This window comes from Heterocephalus glaber, unplaced genomic scaffold (assembly GCF_053883595.1).
Source record: "Heterocephalus glaber isolate CG9 unplaced genomic scaffold, H.glaber_assembly_v1.0 deba00001451, whole genome shotgun sequence".
NCBI classification, from domain to species: domain Eukaryota; kingdom Metazoa; phylum Chordata; class Mammalia; order Rodentia; family Bathyergidae; genus Heterocephalus; species Heterocephalus glaber.
Genome location: NW_028258301.1, coordinates 7,634,262 through 7,657,349, shown reverse-complemented (window position 1 = coordinate 7,657,349; position 23,088 = coordinate 7,634,262). Strand labels below are relative to the sequence as shown.

The window sequence follows — 23,088 nt, the reverse complement described above, 5'->3', positions numbered from 1 at the left end:
GGGATTTTAGGCTTGATCATATCAGCATGATGTCTAAAACTCTTAGTGTTTATTGCATGTCTTAAAAGAGTATATATTCCACTGGGGATTTAGCTCAGTGGTGTTGGTGCCTGCCTTGAAAGTGCAAGGTCCCGAGTTTGATCCCCGGTACCAAAAAAAAAAAAAAAAGAGTATATATTCCAACAGAAAATACAGACTCAGCAGATCAAATGTTGGGAGACTTCAGGAAGTTCTTCATGAATTTAGGTGTATTTCAGAATATTCTTGATAGGTTTAGGAGGTTTGGCAAGTTCAGGTACACAAGGAGAGAGTTGGAAAATAGGGGTAGAAATGGGTCAATTACTCAACAGTCTGTCTTACTATAACAGGTCTCTTATAATCAGTGTAGCAGATACTGTTAAACTGAAATAAATTTGACCTAAATATGTTTGTGTACCTCAAATTCAATAAATTGCAAACTGAACTTTGGATTTACCCTCCACGAACTCAGAGTTCTCTCATTATCCATTCTGATCCTCAAACCAGAAATGTGAGACACTTGACACCCTTCTACCTCTCAGCCTCAAGGTTCAATCAATACCAAGTCCTCAGATTTTACCTGTTAAATCCTTTTCTAATTTATCAATTTTTCTCCTCTTCTTTCAACACTCTAGTCTGAAATGCCATTATTTTTCACCTGGATTACTCTAATACTCTCATACCCAGTCTTTTTGCACCTTCTCTTACCCAGGTCCAATCTAGTCTCCATACTACATCCAAAGTTATCTTTTCTTTTTTTCTTGCACTTGCGAGGCAGGCAGTGGAACCACTGAGCTAAATCCCTGGCCCCAAAGTTATCTATCTTTTCAAGGGCAAATTTTGTCATGTCGTTTTCCTACTTAAAGATCTTTAGTAAGTTAGGACTGTAGTAGATTGTTTTAAATTAAAAAAAAATTCTTAAACTAGCCATAATTATTCCCCTTTTCTGTATCCAGATCCTTTTGTAAAGTGACTTTGTAGCTTCTCTCATCAAGAGATTAGAGTCTGTTTTCCCATCTTGTGAATTTGGGCTAACCTTGTGCCTGTTCTAACCAAAGAATATGGTAAAAATGATGTTGTTCCAGTCCTTCTCCAATGCATAAGATTACAAGGGCTCAGCTCTGCCGATAAAAACTCCATGTTGACTGGCCGGCTGTGGTGGTGGATGCCTGTAATCACAGTACTTGGGAGGCTGAAGCAGGAGAATTGCTATGAGTTCAAGGCCAGCCTGAACTACATAGTGAGACACTGGTGGGGGAACTCTATGCCATACTGATTCTATTAATGTCCTCTTCCAGTAAATTTATTTGGCTCTCACTCTGTTAGATCATATATTAGAAACCAGAATTACAAAGACAAAATATGATAATCATCCTCATGTATTATCCAGAACAATACAATGTTAAAGTTGTTATCACAGAAATCCCCAAGTATACAGGGAAGTACAAAGGTAGAAGCACACTTCTGCCTAGGGAGAGGAGAGTCAGAAAAAGCTTCATTGAAAAGTGATATCTGAGCTCAGTCTTGAAAAAAAAAGCTGGTTTCAAGCTTAGAGTGTAGTTCAGTGGTAGAACACTCACCTATGTTGGGGGTCCTGGGTTTGAGTCCCAGCATCAGCGCATATGCGTGCGCACATGCGTGTGTGTGCACACACACACACACACACAGGCACACAGAGCAAGTATTTAGCAATAGAGAGTAGTCATTCCTTTCTTTGGCTGAAGGAGCATCAAGAATGGTTAAAGTAAAAGGACAGAGACACTAAAAGGAATGCAAGACTCAGAGAACTAGAAGCAACTCTCAATAGCTATATAGTAGTATTGAGTTTAGGGTTGTATTAGGGGAATGGTAGAGTAATAAGGATGGGTATCTGAATAAAGTTTTTAGAAATTTTTATTGGTTTAGGGGCAAAGAGAACAAGGATCAAAATGCTGAGAGTGCTAGAAAAACTAATACAGCAAGGCTTCAGTGGCAGCAGAAGAATATGGAATAAAAGGCATAAATGAAGGGACTGACCTCAAACTTCTTCCTCTAAAGCTAGAGCAAAGAAAATGAAGGTGGGGTTTGAGTAAAGATAAAGCTATAAGTAAGAGCAGTATGCTGATGAAATCAGCATCAGTTAGCTAGGATTTTCCCTGAGAAAGAGGAAGCAGGGTCATTTTATGACACTGGAATGAACAGTTGGTTGGAGGAATGGACGGTTGGCCCAGGATGGCTAAGAGTGTAGAGTGGTTCTGAAGGTCCAGCTAAGATTGGAAATATAAATTTATAACGGTGCCATCATTGTATAATATTCTCCCTGGAAACTTTAATAGAAGTAATAATACAAGGTTGACGTTTACAAGGCTAGAGACAGTAAAAAAATGTGAGGGCACAGAGGGAAAAGCCTGAAGGCATAGGATCTACATTGGATGAAGGAGGAAGAGAATGAAGGGTGGGAGAGACAGAGATAGAGGGAAAGAAGAACATGGGAGGGATGAGAAAGACATGAGATTAAAATGAAGGAAACAGAATTTTTGGTAAAGACTGTAGGCTAAATACAGTCATTAATCCTTACCCTTTCAGAAAATTCATTAAAATGAAGTTTGTTGTTGTTGTTGTTTTTAACACATAAACCACAAGGACAAAGACCAAGAGAAGAAATGACCACAAAAATTTGGAAACTGGAATACAACAATAACAGATTTAGCACATCCAAGAGAGTGGAATCCTAGACCAGATATAAGGAAAGCTATGAACATCCTAATTTGTACTATCAAAGACCTGAAATGATCAGGCATTTGCAGCATAGCTTTTACCCACCCAGGCAGAAGACCAGAAGATTCTCTTTGTGGTCTACAGCCAAGCGCAAAGACAAGGCTTAAAGATAGTGACAGCTAGGCATGGTGGTGTATGCCTGTAATCCAAGCACTTGGGAGGCTGAGGCAGGAGGAGCACAGTAAGGTTGAAGCAAGCCTGAGCTGCATAATGAGTTCAAGGCCAGCCTGAACTATATAGAAAGATCTTGTCTCAAAAAAAACCTAACAAAATAAAACAAGACATTGATATGGGGTTTCTCTTATAGCCATATCACTTTATAGGATTGAGAGTAAAAATATAAAAGAGTAAGAATAAAAAAGTCTGTGTCTACATTAGACAAGACCTTGGGAAAGGATTGTGATCATGGCTTCCAAAGTCCTTCTGTACCTTCCGACCCTTCCCCAAACTGCAATTAGAGAAGTATTTTAAGAATTGGGGGGGGGGGGGGGGGGCGGTCCCAGGTTTGCGCTGAGGACGAATCACCTCCCTCAGACACCAAAGGCGGAAGTGGAAGACGAACCTACAGTCCAGCTTTGGCCTTGCTGCCACAGTAGGGCTTGTCCCGTGCGTGGTAGTGAGGAAATCCCAGAGCCTTATCTATTCTGCAGAGTAAACGAAGAGTCGTTTGCGCGTGCAGAAGGCAGGAAGCTCGGTCCCCAAAGGAAAAAGAGACCAAGCAGGGAGCTGCGGGGCAGAACCGAACTGTTCAGGGTCGCTTGAGGCCGGTCTCGGTCCGCGCCAGTCTCCCCTAGGCCATGGTGCAAGAGGATCTCTGAGTGATCCCCAGGACCTGATTTGTGAGGAAACATGCCCTGCACGTGTACCTGGAGGAACTGGAGACCGTGGATTTGACCCTTAGCTGTGGTCATCTACCTGCTGGCCATAGTCGTTGCTGTTCCCCTGTGCGTGTGGGAATTACAGAAACTGGAGGGGAACGTATCTTGTCTGGAAGATGCTGCTGATGTTTACAGAGGATTACAAGAGAGAAACCCTGAAAACCGGGCCTATTACAAAGGCTTAGAGAAGGCACTGAAGCCAGTTAATATGATCGAGCAGCTAAAAATATATGAGGAGGCCTGGACTAAATATCCCAAGGGATTGGTGCCAAGAAGGCTGCCATTAAACTTTTTATGTGGTGAGAAGTACAAAGAATGTTTGGATAAGTTCCTAAGGATGAATTTCAGCAAGGGTTGTCCACCAGTCTTCAATACTTTGCGGTCCTTATACAAAGACAAGGAAAAGCAGCTGTACCTCAGACAAAGGACTACTACCTAGAATATATAAAGAACTGAAAAAAATCAGACCCGCCCCAAATTCAAAGACCCAATTCAAAAATGGGCATCCGAAATGAACAGACATTTCTCAGACGAAGAAGTAAAAGCAGCAAATAAATATATGAAAAAATGTTCAACATCACTGGTCATTTGAGAGATGCAGATGAAAACAACACTGAGATTCCACCTCACCCCAGAAAGAATGGCCGCTGTCAAGAAATCAACCAATAACAAATGCTGGCGGGAGAGTGGGGAGAAAGGAACCCTTCTCCATCGCTGGTGAGAGTGCAGGCTGGTGCAACCACTGTGGAAATCAGTATGGAGATACCTCAAAGAACTACTAGGGCTCATGGTCCCATTTGACCCAGCTATTCCCCTGCTGGGTATCTTCCCAAAAGAATTAAGAGAATCATACTACAGCAATATATGCACACCCATGTTTATAGCGGCACAGTTCCTAATAATTAAAGCTTAGAAGCAGCCCAAGTGCCCATCACCTGGAAACTGAATAAAGAAGGTTTTTTTTTTATAAAATGGAGTACTACTCAGCCATAAAGAATGAGAAATTAGAGTCATTTACAGCTAAATGTATGCATATTGAGGCCATACTCTTAAGTGAAATAAATAGGACACATGTGCGTAAATACTGAATAGTTTCTCTAGTGTGAGAAACTGAAAGTGTAAATAAGGGTTAAAATGATTAAAATGAATAATTGATAATTTGAAATAGGAAAAAAGGTCCAAAGAGGTAGGGGTGAAGGGAGGGGAAGGAGAAAGGAAAGAAGGGAAAGGAAAAATTATGAGAAAAGAAAAAAAAAATGGAAATGATGTCTGTGTAAATAGGGAATGGTGGAGGGGGTGAATGGCGCACAGGTAATGGGGAAAAAATAAGAATCAAGATACATCATGTACAGGTACAAACACCCAATGATAAATGTAAACGTATTGTATACCTAAAATGTACCAATAAAAGAACTTAAGAAAAAAAAAAAGAATTAGGGTGCCACACCTGCCTGGCAAGCACAAGGTCCTGAGTTTGATTCCTGCTACCAGTGGAGGATAAAAAAGAATTAGGGCTGGTTAGTATCGATGCGGATACTAATTTAGGTAAATAGCATTTCAAGACTTTCTATACCATCAAAAAGATGATATATCAAGAGCTTAGAACATTTTCATCATCTGTATTCCCAGAATCAGAGATTTAGCTATGATTTTTGAAGTCTGACTGAAACCCTTGACTCCTCAGATGTAAATGTCTAAGCCTTCCATGATGAAATCGTGAAACACTGTATTCGATTAAAAAAGATATTCATTAGAAGCTTGTTTTAAAATTTCCCTTCCAATAAAAAAACCTTGACTAGGGCCGGGGATTTAGCTCAGTGGCACAGTACCTGCCTGGCAAGTGCGAGGTCCTAAGTTAGATCCCCAGTACCAAAAAAGAAAAAAAAAACCAAACAAAAAAAACCCTTGACTAGAACTCACAAGAAAACATAACACTGGGAAAAAGCTACATGATTTTCTTATTAAGTACTTGGCACAAATACCTTTCTCTTAGGAACTATTAAAAACACGTCTGAAAAAAGCCACATGTCTGTCAGAAATACAACAGGAGTTTTAGAGGAGGATACCTTTAAAGAACAACTAAGCCAATTTCAGTTGAAGGAACTGAGGTTTAGAGAAACAAAGTGATTTGCTCAAGGCCATAGAGCTGGTTTGTCTCAGGACCAGATTCCAAATTCTTTAGACTTGAATTTCCAGTACAATACCGTTTCTACCAGTGACATTTTTTCCCACTACACATAATGCCTCTACAATTCAGAAAAGCATCAATTAGATATGTGAGAAAGGTATGCTTTGTTCAAATCCAATGAGGTCCTAAAAATCTGGGTCCTTTGGAGTAAAGTTACCAGTCCTGCTTGGTTGAGACAGGAGATTAGGGGGTAGCAAAACTGTCTGGGGAAGTGGGTGTGACCTGTTAATTACAAAATTCCAGGACACATGCGCAGAATAGTCCCTAAAGCCCTGCACGTGGACTTCTCTAGAGAACTAGAACAGGTTCAATAGGATGGCCTAGACCTGATGTCAGCCTGAGGAGTGTATGATTCAGAAAACATGGTCCACATTGAGTTCTTGCCACTGTGTCCACTCTTGCATGATGGCCCACCCTCATGATATAGGGTGTACTTCATTTCCTACTTTTATTTGGCCCAAACTTACTCTGAAGAGCCTGTTTCTCTTCCTACCTTTAACAAAACTTTGCTACTGTTTGTGCTTGTCTTGACCAATTCTTTGCTCAGGACAGAGAGAACCTAGAAACCACTTCCTAAAGGAGACTCCAACACCCAAAACCTGGCAACATGATGACTAAGGCTACTAGAGAGACTGCGTTGGTACCTGCCCACAGGCTTAGCAGGACTCCTCTCCAACAGGTGTCTTATCCTGTTTCACTCTTCAGGACCAAATGTGCCTGAAGCCCAAGGAAACAATGAATGGTGTCTATGAAGTCAAGCAAATACTCTGTTTTTGTCACTCTTCTCTCTCTCCGAGGAAGGGAAAAAACAAATGAGATGTACATTGTATTACTGTTTTTTTTTCTCCTACAATCATTATAAAAGTAAGAAAACTTTAAAAGAAGAGGTTTCTGGTTCACCTATTTACACACTTTTTCCAAGACAACTTTGGTCTTTGCCCAACAGAGGCTAACCCCCAACTTTGGAAATTCAGTTCTTTTTTCTTCCTAGCACAGGATTGAACCCAGTGTCTTTACAGTGAGCTACATTCCCAGCCCTTTTTTATTTTGAGACAGGGGCTCACTAAGTTGGCCAGGCTGGGCTCAAACTCACAGTCCTCCTGCCTCAGCCTCCCAAAGTGCTAGAATTAGAGGCATACACTGTCATATTCTGCTTGGAGAGTCAGTATTCTTATATGCTCAATGTTTCAAAATCTGAATCTAATTAATTTTAATTTTTACCCACTCTCTTACTGAAGCAGGAGGAACACAATGCCCCAGAGGGCCACAGGAATGGAGGAAGAACATTTTGATTTTTTTTTGGCACCAGGGATTGAACTTGGGTCCTTGCACCTGTGCAGCAGGCGGCGAAACCACTGAGCTAAATCCCCGGCCGGAAGAACATTTTTTGCTGTTCATTTATCCAACTTGCTGGCCTATTACAACAACACAACAAAGATCCTGAATCACTAAGGTATGGATTACAAATCAGTAGAATGTGTGTGTGTGTGTGTGTGTGTGTGTTTGTGTTCCACAACCAAAAATGCAATCTAGTCTTAAGAAACTGGTAGAAGATCTGTTCTCAATGGCCTCATACTCAAGGCCCTGAACTTTTTTAAGGTAAAAATACACATCTACCTACTTTTCATCTTTACAATATATTTTTTTTCTTTTTTGTGGTGGTGGGGAATTCAATCCAGGTCCTCGCACATGTCACTGAGCAACATCCCTTACCTTACTTCTGACTGTCCATCTTCTTTGCTCCCATCATGCTTAAGCCTTGCTATCTTTGTCAGGGACTACGGGGATTAAGGCATTTACTAATATTCACTACATGGAGCCATAACTACTTCCCAGGGAAGTTAAAAAGAAAGCAGAAAAAAAGCACACTAATTTGCTACTCATCTATGAATGCATTTGTGTCATAGCAGCAGTTAATTGTAACTATAGGAACAGGCTTCTAAAAAGTCAGTATTTGAGACTGTCTCTAATATAAAGCAAATCATAAATATCTGTGCTTGATGGATGCATAAATGAGTTGGGTCCCCTTTTTCATATAATAGATGACCATAATTAGTTTTTCTTTTTCTATTTTGAAGGACATAATTCCTTTTTTTTTTTTTTGGTACTAGGGATCAAACTCAGGACACTGAGCTTGCAAGGCAGGTGGCAGAATCAATAAGGCAAACCCCTGGCCCAACTCCCTTTGAGTCTTGTGAATTTAGCCATGCAACACTGTGATAATTTTCAAGATTTTGTTTTTTGGGTTTTTTTGCTACCAGGAATCGAACTCGGGTCCTCGCGCTTGCGCAGCAGGAGGCGAAACTACTGAGCTAAATCCCCGGCCCCAGTTTTCAAGTTTTATATCTTAAATTTGTCCTGAACACTGTTGTCAGATTATCTTTTCAGAGTCCTGAATGTGAATCATTGCTTTCTTCCTCAAAAGTCTTTATAATTCGTTATTCAAGGCTTTCTAATTTTGGACCAATTTAACTTCTCATTTAATTTCCTAGTGCTTCCAGCATAGACCTTCCACTAGGGATAAACTGTCCTGCTTATATTTCCTAAATAAGCTCTGCTCACCCTGCCTCCCATCATTGCTCATAGCATTCTCCTCAGGATTCAGCTTCCCATGTCCCTTCCCAAATCTGACCCAAATCTATCCTTCAAGCCCAAATTATTTTATTTGCTTTTTCTGATCACCTCTGTCTCTAGGGTTTGATATATTCTTGAATTCTTTGAACACTATTTCTTGGCTATAATTATTCAGAATCTGATAGTTTGCTACTGTTTAACCTTTTATAGGCATAATCTATTTTACCAAGGCTATTGAACTCTTTGAGATAAAATCTCCTGCCTCAACGATAAAGTCTTCTGCCTTAAATACCAAACAAATACCAGAACACTGGGTTGACTAGAGGAGGAAACTCAATAAACATTTCCCATTTGAAGGATGTATTCCTGAAAAGTAGAAAGCATGAACTAATGGTAAAGTCTCAGCTCTGTCCCTAATTAGGTATGATATGGAACAAATTTCTTTCTTCTTCTGGCTTTTAGTATTATCTAATGTAGGTGACTGGATGGAATGAACTAGCTGTGGCAGTATATGATTCCAGACATACCTACAAAGAAGGTAATTTTTAAGATATTTGCTATCTATATGTTGAGATGAACTCTTCGAAAAACAAAGAAACTTCCTCTCTTTCTTAAGTTTCAATTTTGATAAGCAGATTTAGGGAGAAAAATCCAAAATGAACTTCACTTCTTTCTTCATAAAAAGATCCAGTCAGCTATATTCTGACCACTGTAAGAAACAAGCTGTGTATGGTGGGGATCTAAGCTGTTTCCAGAGGTTAGCTATTGTAGATTGTGGGTTATGCTGCTATAGACATGCATATACACATATCAATATAGCATAATATGTATCTTTAACTCTTTCAGTAATATAATCAAGAAAGTGATAGCTGGGTCAAATGAAATTTGTTTTTAGTTTTTTGAGGAATCTCCCTAACAGCTGTATTAATTTACATTCTCACTAACAATGTGGAAGGGTTTCTTTTTCCCCACATCCTTGCCAACATTTTTTTTTGTGTGTTTTTTTTTGTATTAAATTCTCTTATTGGTACATTGTAGGTATACAACACAATTACATTTCTCATTGGGAATTGTACCTTTATATAATGCATCTTGGTTCTTATTTTTTCCCCATTCCTAGCCCTCCCTTCACGCCCTCCACCCTTCGCTATTTACAAAGACTTTATTTCCATTTTTTCCATTTCTCATCATTTTTTCCTTTCCCTTCTTTCCTTTCCCCTGTGCCTCCCACTACCCCTACCCCTTTGGACCTTTTCTTCCCATTTTACATTATTGATTATTCATTCTAATCATTGGTACATTTTAGGTATACAATATAATGACATTCATCATTGGAAATTTGCACCTTTACATAGTCTCTCTTGGTTCTTGTTTTTCACCCTTGCCCAGCCCTCCCTTCAACCCCTCCAGCCCTCCCTATTTACAAAAATTTTGTTCCTATTTTTCCATTTTCTCATATTAATCCCATTCCCTTCTATCCTTTCCCTTAGCCCTCCCACTTCCTTCCCCTTTGCCCCTTTTCTTCCTATTTCACATGACCTATTATACATTTAGTCCTTATTTACACTTTCAGTTTCTCACACCAGAGAAACTACTCGATATTTACACATCTGTGTCCTATTTATTTCACTTAAGAGTATTGCCTCAATGTGCATCCACTTAGCTATAAATGTCTCTGATTTCTCATTTTTTATGGCTGAGTAGTACTCCATTTTATAAAAAAACCACATTTTCTTTATCCAGTCTCCAGTTGATGGGCATTTGGGCTGTTTCCAAGTTTTAGCTATTACAAACTGCGCTGCTATGAACATGGGTGCACATATATCACTGTGGTATGATTCTTTTAATTCTTTGGGGAAGATCCCCAGCAGTGGAATAGCGGGGTCAAATGGGATTTCCAGTCCTAGTTCTTTGAGGTATCTCCATACTGATTTCCACAGTGCTTGCACCAGTCTACACTCCCACCAGCAGTGGAACAGGGTTCCTCTTTCCCCACAGCCCCGCCAGCATTTGTTATTGGTTGATTTCATGATAGCAGCCATTCTTTCTGGAGTGAAGTGGAATCTCAGCATTGTTTTCATTTGCATCTCTCGAATGACCAGTGACGTTGAACATTTTTTCATGTATTTATTTGCTATTTCTACTTCTTTGTCTGAGAAATGTCTGTTCATTTCAGATGCCCGTTTTTGGATTGGGTCTTTAAATTTGGGAGGTCTGATCTTTTTAAGTTCTTTATAGATTCAAGATAGTAGACCTTTGTCTGAGGAAGGTTTTTTTGTGTTCTTGATGATAGCCATTCTGACTGGAGTTAAGATGGAATCTCAAAGTTGTTTGATTTGCATTTCCCTAATGGGTAGGGATGATGAACACTAAATATAAATTAATTAAAGAGTAAGATAAAGGAGAGATTCTAGAACACAGGAAGGCATATCTTGTGGAAAAGGGAAAGGGGAAGAGGAGAGAGGTAGAGTAGGAAGGGGTGGGGTAAAAGGACCAAAAATGAAATCATATTCATATATATATATGAATGATGTCATATATATACATCATACATATACAAAATCATAGATGTGTGTGCACATGCACGCGCACACACACACACACACACACACACACATATATATCTCAGTTCCCTAAAGTGAATGTAACTATGATTATTGCAAGCATACACAAATAAAAATAAAAAAGAAGAAACAAGCTCTCAGGGCCAGGGATTTAGCCCAATGGTTCTGGACCTGCCTGGCAAGTGCAGGTCCTGAATTCGATCCCTGAGACCAAAAAGAAAAAAAGAAACAAGCTGTTTTAGCAAGGCTTCATCTTTTTTTTTTGGTACCGGAGATCGAACTCGGGTCCTTGCGCTTGTGCAGCAGGCGGCTAAACCACTGAGCTAAATCCCCAGCCCCAAGGCTTCATCATTTTAAAAAAACAAAACAAAAACCCTCCAGCTGAACTGGCAAACTAAACCCTGCCAATTAGATGGACCTGCTACCTTTTAAAAAAGTGTTATTAGAATACAGCTACATCAATTTGTTATATATATATCTATAGATGGCTTTCTGCTGTAACAGCAGAGTTGAATAAATACAACACAGATCATATGTCTGAAAAGTCTAAAATATTTACTATTTGGCCCTTTATATAAATAGTTTGCTGGGCCGGGGATTTAGCTCAGTGGCACCACACCTGCCTGGAAAGTACAAGGTCCTGAGTTCAATTCCTGGTACAAAAAAAAAAAAGAAATTGTTTGCCAATGTCTGTTCTATACCCCAACATTCACTACAAACTATCGAAGCCCTAGACTGCAGATCCTTAATAATAGCTGGCTACCAGGCAGTGTCCCATTAATTCATCCAAAGATTTACTCGGATTTTCCCTTCCCTCCCTCTCTCCCTCCCTCCCTCTATCCTTCTCCTTTCTCCCTCCTTCTTTCCTTCCTTCCTATGATGCAGTCTCACTATGTTGCCCAGGCTGGTCAAACTCGTGGACTCAATTGATCCTCCTGTCTCAAGTCTCCCAAGTAGCTGGGACTACAGGTGTGTGTCACTGTGCCCAGGTGGATTTATTTCTTTTTTATTTTATTTTATTTATATATATATATTTATTGGTACATTTTAGGTATAAAATACATTTACATTTATCATTGGGTGTTTGTACCAGAACATGATGTATCTTAGTTATTTTTTCTCCTATTACCTATGCACCCTTCACCCCCTCCACCCTTCCCTATTTACACGGAGTTTGATTCCATTTTGTTTTTCTTTCTCATAATTTTTCTTTTCCCTTCTTCCCTTTCCCCTTCCCCTCTCACCATCCCCAAAACCTTGGACCTTTTCTTATTTCAAATTATCAACTATTCATTTTAATCATTTTCATCCTTATTTACACTTTCAATTTCTCACACTAGAAAAACTATTTGGTATTTACACTTGTGTGTCCTATTTATTTCACTTAAGAGTATGGCCTCAATATGCATCCATTTAGCTATAAATGTCTCTAGTTTCTCATTTTTTTTTTTTTGGTACCGGGGATCAAACTTGGGACCTTGTGCTTGCGAGGCAGGCCCCGGAACCACTGAGCTAAATCCCCAGCCCTAGTTTTTCATTCTTTATGGCTGAGTAGTACTCCATTTTATAAAAAACCCCCACATCTTCTTTATCCAGTTTCAGGTGGATTTATAAATAAATCTTTATTCAGTTTCCTCATTTGTAAAATGGGCATAATACTAGTATTTACTTTATATAATTATTCTAAAGATTATATATGAAGCCATTTATTTGTTTATTTATTTCAATATTGGAAACTGAACTTAGGACCTTGAGCTTGCCAGGCAGGCACATTGCCACTGAGCTACGTCCCCAGCCCTTATATGAAGCCTTTTAACACTGTGGCTGGCATAATATTTGAAAAACAATAGCTGCTATCATTGTCATAGGCATCAGCAGCAGCAGGGTCTCTCTGATGATGAAAGGTAACTCTAGTGAGACAGGAATTTAGGGCATGTCAAAGCTGACAAAGCTGACAAAGTAGGCATGACCTATTTTTTTTTTTTTGGTACCGGGGATCGAACTCGGGTCCTTGCGCTTCCGCAGCAGGCAGCGAAACCACTGAGCTAAATCCCCAGCCCAGGCATGATGTGTTAATTACAAGATCCTGGAACTCAGGTGCAGAACAGTTCCCAAAGCCCTACACTTGGACTTCTCATGAGAACTCAGGAAGGTTTCCAATAGGATGGCTTAGACCTGATGTCAGCCTGAGGTGTGGGATACCAGCACCACCTCTCAGGACCTGTATATATACGTTCTTGTGGGTTTCCTCAAAGGACACTGACACCAAGAAGAGCTTGCTATTGTGGCTTCCCTCATGATAGCCTGCCCTGCTTCCTCTAGGATATACTTTTATTTTGCTTTTTCCTCTTTTATTTGGCCCAAGCTCATTCTGTAGAGCCAGTTTCTCCCTTACTCTTCATTTTTACTTTTTTTTTTTTTTTTGGTACCGGGGATTGAACTTGGTACCTTGCACTTGCAAGGCAGACGCTGGAACCACTGAGTTAAATCCCGAGCTCTATTTTTACTTTTTTCAAATAAACTTTCCTACCATTTTTCGCTCATTTCATCTAGTTCTTTGCTTGAGATAAGAAGAATCTGGACACCAATTCCAGAAGGAGAGGTGAGCAACCCAAAACCCTGTAACGATTATTTGGTGAGCCACTTTTAGAAGGAGCTAACCAGTAAAATTTTGGCGAGCCAGCAAGGTAGTAAAGCTCAGGCACCAGAGACCAAGGTAAGGCCCATGTTGGGCATAATTTTTGTTTCTCTTGGTGAGGCTTTTTTTCTTCTTTCCCTCACTGTCTTCTCTAAGTCAGGAATCAGAGGACTCTTGTCAAGGCACCAAGGAAGGGTTTCCTGACCTGGGCCTGGGGATGGGGGAATGGAATGTAGGCTTTTATTTTTCTTTCTAGCTGCTAGCACTCGCTCCATGGGTCCTTATTGTCCATGCATTTGTTGTACTTTGCTACTCTTTTTGGAATTAAACTGGTAAACTGGTCTCCACTTATCCCAATTTTGTAAATGGCTTTTCTTTCTCAGTTTGTGTATGTTTGCTACCCCCCTTTTGTTGTTGTTGTTGAAATTAACCTGGTCTCCACTTACCCCCAAAATAGGCTTAAGAGCCTGCATGGCTAGACATGGGCTTATGTCAACTGCCATCATCTTTTTCTTTTTTTAAACTAACTGGCCTTTCGACCCTCTGATTTTGGAGAATAAGGGAAGGACTCTCTTTTCTTTTCAAATAACTTTAACTCTCACTATGGTTCTTCCCCACATGAAGAGAAAAAATTTGTTCATTTTAAAAGGAAACATCCAATGCTTTTGCTGAGGTTGGACAAGGGCCAAGAGGCCTGTTCAAGCCAGCTTTAGCTGACCTGCTTCCTCCCTGTCTTAAATCCCACTGGAGCCTATAGCTTCCTGGTTGGCTTTCTTCCTTAAGTGCAGCTAATTTAAAACATTATGCCTGATGACCTGAGCAGAACAAATAGTGTTTAAAATTTAATTAACAAGACTGTGAATATACAAAACGGAGCCATTTCCATTTCTTAAATTTTTGCTTTTGTTTTTACTGTTGGAGTAAATGAAAATGACATTTTTCCCAGTTGGCTCTATTCAGGTTAAGTAAAATTATCAAGGGACTTGAAATACCAGCTGAACCATCAAGGGGCTCAGAATATAAATAGAGTCATCAAGGGACTTGAAAGACAAGTTGGACCATTAAAGGGTTCAACTAAGTGGCTAAGAGAACCTTGCTTCGGGTACTTCTGCCCTTACTTCATGGGAGTTAAAGGACTAGGTAAGGCCAACAAATGGCTTTGCCCCCTTCTCCCTAATGAGTTAATGGATCCAAATATGGAGACAAAAGCCCCTGGGGGGCTTTCTTCTGTGCTTAGTGATGGTGGCATCACTCGGAGATGTCTGTCTAGTCTATGTTGGGGTTTCACAAGAGATGCTTTGTGGAACCCTCATATCTCCTTCTTCTACACAGGATCCCATCTTAAGGAGTCAAGATCTAGTCATCTCCTTCTCTCTACAGGCCCCAAGCCAAGCCAATAAGAAACCTCCTGAACCTCGCCACCACATGGAGTTCACCAACTTTGGAGTATTCTTTTTCTTTTTGTACCGGGGATCGAACTCGGGTCCTTCCGCTTGCAAGGCAGACAGCAGAACCACTGAGCTAAATCCCTGGCCCTAGGGTGTATTCTTGACGAGTGGGAAAGGTTTGATCCTGACAATCTAAAACAGGAACAGCTTATCTACTTTTGCAATATGGTTTGGGTTCAGTACGAACTGGGAGATGGCGAGAGATGGGCATGGGATGGTACTTTAAATTATGAGATCATTCTCTAGTTACATTGTTTCTGCTTAAAATATAAAAGGTGGAATGAAATAGGGAAGGAAACCACCCTGGAAAGGTTACTCTCCCTTCAACAACAAAACCAAACTGGGACTGTAATACTAATGGGGGACTAAGAATGATGTCTGACATGCTAGCTGCTCTTACCATATAGGTAAAGAGGTATATTAACTCTTTTGTAAACATACAAATATAGATCCAACTTCCAGGGAGGTAGAAGCACTAGTGGACATCATTTCATTTGTCAATCAGTCCCAGATATTTGGCATAGGCTACAAAAATTTCAGGTGGGTCCATAGACACCTATGACCCAATTGTTGGACTCCGCCTTTTCTGTGTTCAACAACTGGGGCCCAGAGGAGTGACAAAAGAAAAAGGCTAAGATTATAGCTGTCGCAATTGGGAATGCTTTAAACTAACTTGGGGTCATGGAGGGAAAAACCCAGGGACAACCAGGGAAAAGGTTCCTGTTTCAAGTATAAGGGGACTGGACAGTTGGTATGAGATCGCACCAAGCCTCCTCCTGAGCCCTGCTCTGTATGTGAGACAGCAAATATGCCCGAGTCGTGGGATCGAAGGTTTGACTGTCCCTCCTCCCACAGAGAGGCTAGGCCACGATGAAAACAGAGCTTCTGCAATTGGGAAAAGGGACCAAGAGTTGGAAGGAGCAGGGAGAGAGGGAAGGAGAGGATGAAGAAGACAAAAATTAAGGTGTGTTATGTACATGTACCATTTCCCCACAGTCATTGTAATCATTATGTGCTGTAAACATGTACCAAAGAAAAAAAAAGGAAAAAAAGAATAGCTGGGGGCTGGGGATTTAGCTCAGTGGTTTCGCCACCTGCTGCACAAGTGCAAGGAGCTGAGTTCGATCCCTGGTACCGAAGGAAAAAAAAAAAAAAAAAAGAATAGCTGGGTATGGTGGTACTTGTCTATAATTCTAGCACTCAGGGAGGTTGAGGCAGGAGGATCACCACACAAGTTCGAGGCAGACAGGGCTACACAGTGAGTTTAAGTAATAGATCCATTTAGTATTTACATCATCCATTAATATTCTTTTTTTTTGGTACTGGGGTTGAACTTGGGACCTTGTGCTTGCAAGGCAGGCAACGGAACCACTGAGCTAAATCCCCAACCCCTATTAATACTCTTATATTGATAGTTCTCAGTTTTTCTACTTCAGGAATTATCTATTAATTCCCCCCTGTAGAAGATGGATTTAACTTCTTTTCATTACTAACCCCACCCATGCATAACCACACTACTATACACAACAAGTGTGGTTATGTATGGTGGGGTTGGTTATGAAAGGAAGTTATGTTCTCAATTTAATTGGTTTCATTATTTAGGTTAGCTCAATATCAATGCTTAAGGTTTTTTTAGGTTTTGTTGTTGTTGTTTGGTTGGTTTTATTTTTGAGACAGGGTCTTATTACATAGTTCAGGCTAGCGTTGAACTCACTATGTAGTCCAGGCTGGCTTTGACTCATGGTGATCCTCCTGCCGTAGCCTCCTGAGTGCTGAGATTATGGGGATGCTCCACCATGCCTGATTCAATGATTAAATTTTTATGACTTCAGATCTAGGTATTTGCTACTACTATGCCTCCAGCATATTAACTGTACTCCAAATTACATCAAAATTTTGGCTAGATCAAGTCAGTGATTATATTACGCTTCAAGAAGTGAACATTAGTTACAGCTAAGCCATTTAGTAAAAAAATGATTAATTCCTTCCTGTATTTTTGTTGTTTGCCTTGGTGTTAAAAATTGTCTTATTATTTCTTAGTTTTCTGGAAGGCTTATCAATGATTCAACTACAAACTACCAAAAGCTCAAAACACCTTCAAATATGGAGATATATCAAATATTTTGTATTTTTCATAAGAACTATGATTATCTTTTCTAGCAGTAAATAATTTTTACATTTTGAGCCACAGTAAAAAATACATCTATGTTATCACCCAGCAAGAAGAACAAGTATCTTAAAGAAACCATTTCCAAAGCTTTCTGACAGGTCCCACTCTGATTTGGTTGCCATCATCACCCTAGAAATTCACCTTTCTTCTTAATCAAGATGCCCTTTTTCCTACAGTTTACATCTTTCCCTTTGTTAATTTGTGTCACGGGTTTGTACTTTGGGAGCTTTTTGAACAGATATATGGGAAGCAACTGTCTGAAAAGTTATTATTTATTCTCATTCCTGATTCATAGTTTGACTAGATATAGAGTTAAGAATTTTGAAGGCATTTCTCCACATAAGAAAATTTCAAGTGTTGCTGTTAAGAAGTTTTAAGTTATTTTAATACCTTTGTGAATGATACGTCCTCACCTTTGAGGGAACTTGTTTTATCTGTTATCAGAGTTACAAAATTTCAAAAGGGCAACATTGATATGTTTCTTTACATCCATTTTATTGGACAATTGTTTTCCTTCCAGGGTAGAAACCTAGCTCTTTTCTTGCTTTCTTTTTTTTTCTGGTGGTACTAGGGAGTGAGCCTAGGGATTTTACACTAAGCTACATCTCTAACACTTTTTATTATTTATTTTTATTTTATTTTTTTGTTTATTTGAGATTGGGTCCCATTCTATAGTTTAGGCAAGCCTTAAATTTACTATGTACCCCAGGCTGGCCTTGAACTTGTGGCAGTTCTGCCTCTGCCTTCCGAGTGCTGGTATTTCAGGTGTGTGTTACTATGCAGGGCTGAGAAATTTCACTGATGTCTTTTTCCTTCATTCATTTTTCTGTTCTCTCTTTCTCATCGGCCACCCTTTTAATGTTTTTATTTCTCTATTTTCCATCAATTTGTTGTGGAAAATTTTTCAAAAATTTTCTTCCAACTTTTCTATCAAGTTTCCCATTAAAGTATCAGCACATTTTGTTCTGTCAATGCTCCTTTTTAATATAGCTGCCGACAAAGTGAGCATATGAAATGCTCCTTTTTGAACAGTGAGTACGGTGGCACATACTTATAATCCCAGTTATTTGTGAGTCTGAGGTGAGAGGATCATGAGTTTCAGGCCAGCTTGGTTAACATTGTGAGGCCTCATCAAAGGAAGAAAAGGGAGGGCCAGGGATTTAGCTCCGTGGCACTGTGCCTGCTTCACAAGCACAAGGTCCTGAGTTTGATCCCCATACCAAAAAAAAAAGAGGGGGGGGGGGAGAAGGGAGGAGATGGGAGGGGAGAGAAGAAAATCCAATATTCTCTCATCTCTCAGTGAGGGCAAGGGTTTTTTGTGTCTGTTCATTGCTGTGTTCCTGGCTTCTTGAACAGTGGTATATATGCTCAAATATTTGTTGAATTTATAAGTTTCTCCGAGGGAACTTTTTGAAGTTTTCTTCTCTCTGTATAATTTGTTTTCTTCCAGCTGATGTTTTCTGTATATGTTTATTTGTTTTGATGTGACATAGATAAATTCTTGTCTCTTGTCACCCTACAGGTTATTCTCTGTATTTTTCTATTCAGAGAATGATGTGAATGGGAGGAATGTGAAGGGATAAGGAACACAGTTAAGATGCTGTACAGTCTGTTTTTTTTTTTTCAGTCTGTGTTTTTAACATTCTCGGTTCATTCCACATAACTAGGTGGCATATTTCATTGTTTTAGTTTCCTTATTCATTGTTTAACCTTAGATATTCCATTTTGTTAAAGTATCAGCTGCATTGCTCATTTTCCCTTCCCCAGTAACTACTCCTTCTGCTTCTTAGAAGAGGCTAAAGATAAAGATGTATTCATTTTACTTCTTTCCAGATTTGGGGGATTGTATTGAGAACTTGCAGGATTTTATTTTATTTTATTTATTTTTTGGTACCAGGGATCGAACTCGGGACCTTGCACTTGTGAGGCAGGCAGTGGCACCACTCAACTAAATTCCCAGCCCTCGCAGGATTTTATTAACATGTCAGTATGGCCTCTTGGGGAGCACTGAAAGGGTAGAATTAGGAACCCACTTTTGCCTCTCTGTTCCTCACCTGAATATTCTTTCTTTCCTTGACTACAGTCTAAGCTTTATTAATTTAATTATCCTCTTTTGCTTGCTGATGTTAAAACTTGTGCTGATTTTTATTTTTATTTTTTATTTTCTAACTAGAAACTAATTGCAGCAAGTTCTGTGATACAGTCTGAAACAACTGTTGTAACCCAGAAGTTATATTATGCAGTATTTCCAACAGCTGTTTATTCATTTAGAAATAATAATAATAATAATAATGTGAATTAAAAAAAAACTTTCTAGGTAACAGGCATTATACTAATTATTTAATATGTATTATCTCGCTTATTCTCCACAATACCCCTATTATTATTAGCCCCATTTTACTGATGAGATGACAAAGACACTAATAAAGAATTCTTATCCACACAGGTAACTGGGCTTAACTGAAGACAGTTTAGTTTTTCACTGAACTATATACTCTGAAATATATTTTCTATCTGTTGAGCTGGATATGGATAGTAAAGGCAAAAAGTAAGATACTTCTCTTCCTTTTTTTTTTTTTTGGTACTGGGGATCAAACTCGGGTCCTTGTGCTTGCAAGGCAGGTGGCGGAACCACTGAGCTAAATCCCCAGCCCAACTTCTTTTCTTAATTTATCCTCTCATATTCATTTTCCCCAGGCTTCAAACACTCATTAAACATTCTTATATACTGGTATCAGGCAGGGTTCTGAGTATGTGGCTTCTGATGAAAGTCTATCTTACATAAGCAGTCAATAAATGCTGATTGAAGAAAATGTGACTGGGTTGTCTATGGGTAGCACTGTATTAAAAGGAGGTTCTCAATGAGCTAGCACTACACACCTATTAAAATGGTTACTACAAAAAACAATAACTGGAACCCTTATATACTGTTGGTGAGATTGTAAAATGGCACAAGTGTTATGGAAAAAGAGATTCTTCAAAAAATTTAAAATAGGTCTAGGAGTATAACACAAATGGTAGAGTGATTGCCTAGCATGTGTGAAGCCCTGGGTTCAATCTCACTTCTGGATATATACCCAAAAGAACTGAAAGCAAGGTCTTGAAGAGACAGCTGCATACCCATATTCAGAGCAGCACTATATACAATAGCCAAGAGGTCAAAGTAACACAAATGCCTACCAGTAGATGAGTGGATGAACAAAATGTGATATATATATATATATATATATATATATATATATATATATATATATATATATATATATCACACACACACAATGGAATAATATTCAGCATTAAAAAGGAAGAAAATCTTGTCCTATGGTACAGAACATGATGAGGCCTGAAGACATTATACTAAATGAAATAAGTCAGTCACAGAAAGACAAATATGATTTAAAGTATATATGTATCTAAAGTAGTCAAATTAACAGAAACAGAAAGTAGAATTCTTTTTTTTTTCTCTTTTCTGGTACTGGGGATCAAACTCAGGACCTTGCATTTGCAAGGCAGGCACCTGTTGCCACTGAGCTAAATCCCCAGTCCCAGAAAGTAGTATTATTAACAGGGCCTTACTGGAAGTGAGGAAAGGGGAATTGTTGTTTCATGGGATAAAGTTTCATATTTGCAAGATGAAAAAGTTCTGGAGATCTGGTTCCCAACAATGTGAACATATTTAACATTAATAAACTGCTCACTTAAAAATAAAATGATTAAGTTTTATGTTATGTGCTTTTTGGCATGATGTTTTTCTTTTTAAAAGGTCTGCAATACTGTCAGAAAGACAGTGCTGTTCTCTGCATAGCTGCTTTGCTCTACTCCTATGTAGCGTTTGTCTCTTCTTTAGCAAGAAAAGATACGGGGAAGGGGCCAAGGATTTAGCACAGTGGTTCTGCTGCCTGCTTTGCAGGCAGAAGGTCCTGAGTTCGATCCCTGGTACCAAAAAAAAAGATATGGGGAAAGTTAAACTCATGCAGTACAGAAAAGCCTTCATCCTGCCTCATGGAAAAAACATTCACATACTTTTGTCAATTTCACACAGTATAATCTAGTTTCATTCCCTCTTTTCCATGGTGGGTGGTTTTATTTTGTGTTAAGACAAAAAGAACTGCCAAGAAGAAAATCCCTAGGGCTTACTTCTGTAGGATGGATCCCTTAATGACCAGCTCTTCATCCAAGTCTGCTTCATTAGCCATGAAAAGCAGCCTCTTTCCTGTGCTGTCCACTCCAATGAAGTCACGCTGCTCCACTGAATCACACAAAAGAAAGAAAATCAAATCAAGCCATTTGCCCCACCTGCATGACTAAGTCAGGGGACAAGGTACTCTTGGAACCAAATATGAGATTGAGATGTGGCAAAAGCCACGAAGAGTGCTATGCAATATATACCACAGTGTTTAAAATATGAACAGTCAAAAAATTTTTATTGCTGTAAAGGATATTATCAGGGTAACTGGTAAAGTTTGAATAAGGTATGTAGATTCATGTATTGTACCAATGTAATTTCTTATTTAAGAGACCATTCTTTTTCAGGACTGTGGGATATACATTTAAAGGCAAATAAAAATTGGTCTCAATTTAATTCTCAAATAGTTCTAAAAAGCAATTATATATAACATATTGTATATTCATATTACGTATACTGAATATATATATATTATAAAGAGAGAATGATGGAGCAAATGTTAGCATTTGGAAAATGTGGGTAAAGATTTGTTCTTTGTGTTACTGTAATCGTTCTGTAAATATGATATTATTTCAAAAATAAAAAGTTAAGGAGGCTGGGGTATAGCTCAGTGGTAGAGGACTTGCTTATCATTCACAAGGCTCTACATTCGTTTGATCACCAGCACTGAAAATACAACAACAATGACGACAAAAAAAAGAAAAGAGGGGCAGTCAAGATACTGATTAGCAAAGTAGATGATTCATAAACCCACTATGACGCACAGAATGTAAAATAAGGAGCTCTCTTTCTACAAATAATAACCTTGCACATAATGATCTAAGTCTACTCATTGTGAAAATGGAAATAATATTATTTAAGGTCATCCATATTTACCAACATCAACTACATGTCTACTATGCACCAGATGTTATGCTATATATGGAGCATTAAAAAATGCTAGTTTACTAGGTATGGAGTTATGTGGTAGAAAGTGATCTCATACATTGCCATTTATTTCTTATTTTTTGTGTTCTTCCTCCCAACCAAATTAAAAGCTCCTCAATGTGTTTTCTATAACATCTAGTACAGTGTTGGACATATGATAATGTACTACTAATATCTGTATGGTGTCTTTATGGCTTATGTCTAGATGTCCCCCCTAAAGCCTCATGCAGTCATAGGTGGGCTTTTCAGAGGTGGTTGGATCTGGAGTGTGTGATGCTGGGATGAAGGATATATGGTTACTAAATTAGTCCACTGATTGGTTTGGCATAGTTCTAGGTATAGATAATGGGAAGGCCCATCCTGGGTGTGAGTGCTACCTGCCCTAAGAGCATGTAGCCTGGATAGAATAAGGGCCAGAAAGGGGGCTACTGTTGTTACTTGCTGCCTTTGCTGTCCTCTGCCTGCCTGTCTCCCCTCTGTGCTCCCTGCTGCCACGCCACCCTGCCTTGTGGCCAGCTGATTATAAACTGAAACCTCTACAACCTGTGAGCTGAAATAAATGTTTTCTCCTTTAACTTTGGGTGTTGAGTATTTTGTCTCAGCAATGAGAAAAGTAACTAAGACAGTGTTTATATCTTGCAAAGGCATGATTACACAGAGGTAGCATGGCACAATGATTGAGAACAATATAACTGGCTAGGTTATATCTATATCTAACCTCTCTATTGCTCGGTTTCATC

At 39.1% G+C, this 23,088-nt stretch overlaps 1 protein-coding gene across 3 annotated transcripts in view; it reads right to left on the bottom strand.

Moving 5' to 3' along the window:
* Eif2b3 (eukaryotic translation initiation factor 2B subunit gamma) overlaps positions 1-23,088 on the bottom strand; it is a 134,752-nt gene that overhangs the window by 42,806 nt on the left and 68,858 nt on the right. For all 3 annotated transcript variants that reach the window (XM_004872912.4, XM_087214912.1, XM_087214913.1), the window contains one exon: positions 21,373-21,484. In XM_004872912.4, the coding sequence (XP_004872969.2) occupies positions 21,373-21,484 (112 nt within the window). The remainder of the gene's footprint in view (positions 1-21,372; positions 21,485-23,088) is intronic.